Source organism: Colius striatus, chromosome 1 (assembly GCF_028858725.1).
Source record: "Colius striatus isolate bColStr4 chromosome 1, bColStr4.1.hap1, whole genome shotgun sequence".
NCBI lineage: Eukaryota > Metazoa > Chordata > Aves > Coliiformes > Coliidae > Colius > Colius striatus.
In genome coordinates, this window is record NC_084759.1 from 10,829,134 (window position 1) to 10,831,616 (window position 2,483).

The window sequence follows — 2,483 nt, forward strand, 5'->3', positions numbered from 1 at the left end:
TCAGCAGGTGTGCGAAAACCCTTTTGCCCAAGTTTAAAATCTCCAACTCATGTTCAGGCATAGGAAGCAGCAGAGAAATCGTGCTCTCATCCTGGCCAAGAGGGCAGGGACACCTGAGACTGCTTCAGCCTTCATGGTATGCATGGCAGGGATTTCCTCTGCCTGTGGTCCTCAGCCCCATGCTCCTACCTGTACTTACCAGGTGTGGGTACCCCAAAGTTCTCCCTTAGGCCTTCTTGAACCTGCTGGCTATGGCCAGGCGACACCAGTTCCAGCCCCGAGCTGGGGTAAGTCATCTACTGTGCTCGGTAGCAAAGGCCGCCATTGCCTGAACCTGCCCACTGTCCCCTCACCGAGCCTCAGGGCCACCATTGCCTGAACCTGCCCACTGTCCCCTCACTGAGCCTCAGGGCCACCATTGCCTGAACCTGCCCACTGTCCCCTCAGCGATCCTCAGGGCCACCATTGCCTGAACCTGCCCACTGTTCCCTCACTGATCCTCAGGGCCACCATTGCCTGAACCTGCCCACTGTCCCCTCAGCGATCCTCAGGGCCACCATTGCCTGAACCTGCCCACTGTCCCCTCAGCGATCCTCAGGGCCACCATTGCCTGAACCTGCCCACTGTCCCCTCAGCGAGCCTCAGGGCCACCATTGCCTGAACCTGCTCACTGTCCCCTCGGCGATCCTCAGGGCCACCATCGCCTGAACCTGCCCACTGTCCCCTCAGCGATCCTCAGGGCCACCATTGCCTGAACCTGCCCACTGTCCCCTCACCGAGCCTCAGGGCCACCATTGCCTGAACCTGCTCACTGTCCCCTCGGCGATCCTCAGGGCCACCATCGCCTGAACCTGCCCACTGTCCCCTCAGCGAGCCCCGGGGCCGCCACCGCGGCACCTGGCGCACGGAGCGCTGCCGGCAGCCCCAGGACGCTGTTCCCGCGGGGAAGTGCCGGCGGTCCAGCGCGGGCGGGGCCGGGCGGCACCCGGAGGCGGGCCGGGAGTGGCGGGGCTGCCGCAGGGGCTGAGAGGTGGCAGCGGCAGCAGCACCCGCCCCGGCGCGGCCCCGGCCCCGGCAGCAGCATGCGCTGGGCGGCCCCGAAGGGCAGAGCGGCGGCAGCGGGCGGCCGGGATGGATTCGGCCACGCGCCGCTGCCCCGCCGGGCGGCCCGGCTGCCCGCGGCGGTGGCGCCGGCGGCTGCGCGGGCGGCGGTGGGCGCCGGTGGCCGGGCTGGTGGGCGCCGCCGCCGCCCTGGCCCTCTACGCCTGCCTGCCGGAACCGGAGGCGGCGGCGGGAGGCCGTGTGGGCGGCGAGGTGACCGTGCTGCTGTGGTGGGAGCCTTTCGGCCGCCCGCGGCGCATGGCCGACTGCCGGCGGTACAACGTGTCGGGCTGCCGCCTCAGCACCGACCGCGCCCGCTACGGCGAGGCTCAGGCGGTGCTGTTCCACCACCGCGACCTGGCGCGGCACGGCACCGAGGGGCTGCCCCGCGGGCCCCCGCCGCGGCCCCCGCGGCAGCGCTGGGTCTGGATGAACTTCGAGTCGCCCTCGCACTCGCCCGGTCTGCGCGGGCTCGCCGGCGTCTTCAACTGGACCATGTCCTACCGCCGGGACTCGGATGTCTTCGTGCCCTACGGGTACCTGTACGCCCCGCCGGCGCCCCGGCCCTTCGTCCTGCCCCGCAAGACGCGGCTGGTGGCCTGGGTCATCAGCAACTGGAACGAGGAGCACGCTCGGGTGCGCTACTACCGGCAGCTGAAGGAGCACCTCGCCATCGATGTGTACGGGGCGAGGGGGCTGGCGCTGGCCCAGGGCGGGGTAGTGGAGACCATCTCGGCCTACAAGTTCTACCTGGCCTTCGAGAACTCCCAGCACACCGACTACATCACGGAGAAGCTCTGGAGAAACGCCTTCGCTGCCAGCGCCGTGCCCGTTGTCCTCGGGCCCCGCAGGGCCAACTACGAGCGCTTCATCCCCCCAGACTCTTTCATCCACGTCGACGACTTCCCCAGCCCCCGGCTGCTGGCCACCTACCTGAAATTCCTCGATAAAAACAAACCCAACTACAGGAGGTATTTTGCATGGAGGAAGAAGTACGAGGTCCACATCACCTTGTTCTGGGATGAGCATTTCTGCAAGGTTTGCGAGGCTGTGAGGGCAGCCGGGAATCAAATCAAGACTGTGCAAAATCTGGCCAGCTGGTTTGAAAGCTGATGTGTCCCGTGGGTGAGGCCTGTCTGGCCAGCCTGTGACAGCAGCAGACTGTGTCAAGGCATAGGGAAGGGTGAGGCTTGCAGAGATCGTTAGCAGAAGCAGTATACAGAAGGTTGTCGTCAGTGAGAGAAGCATATGGGTACAAGCTGTGAAAAGCTTACAAAAGGATGATTTTTATTGAAGTGCAAAATGATGAAAATACAAAGAAACATCAGGCAAGATGATTCTTAAAGAGCAAAGTTAAACTTCCTGAAGTTGTACAGACCTGA

At 65.0% G+C, this 2,483-nt stretch overlaps 1 protein-coding gene across 1 annotated transcript; it reads left to right on the forward strand.

The window, feature by feature from the left end:
• Positions 1-251: 251 nt before the first annotated feature.
• FUT4 (fucosyltransferase 4) lies at positions 252-2,214 on the forward strand. The gene is given in 3 exon segments (XM_062020534.1): positions 252-287; positions 834-1,079; positions 1,081-2,214. Coding segments are annotated over 3 exon segments (1,416 nt in total).
• Positions 2,215-2,483: the final 269 nt, after the last annotated feature.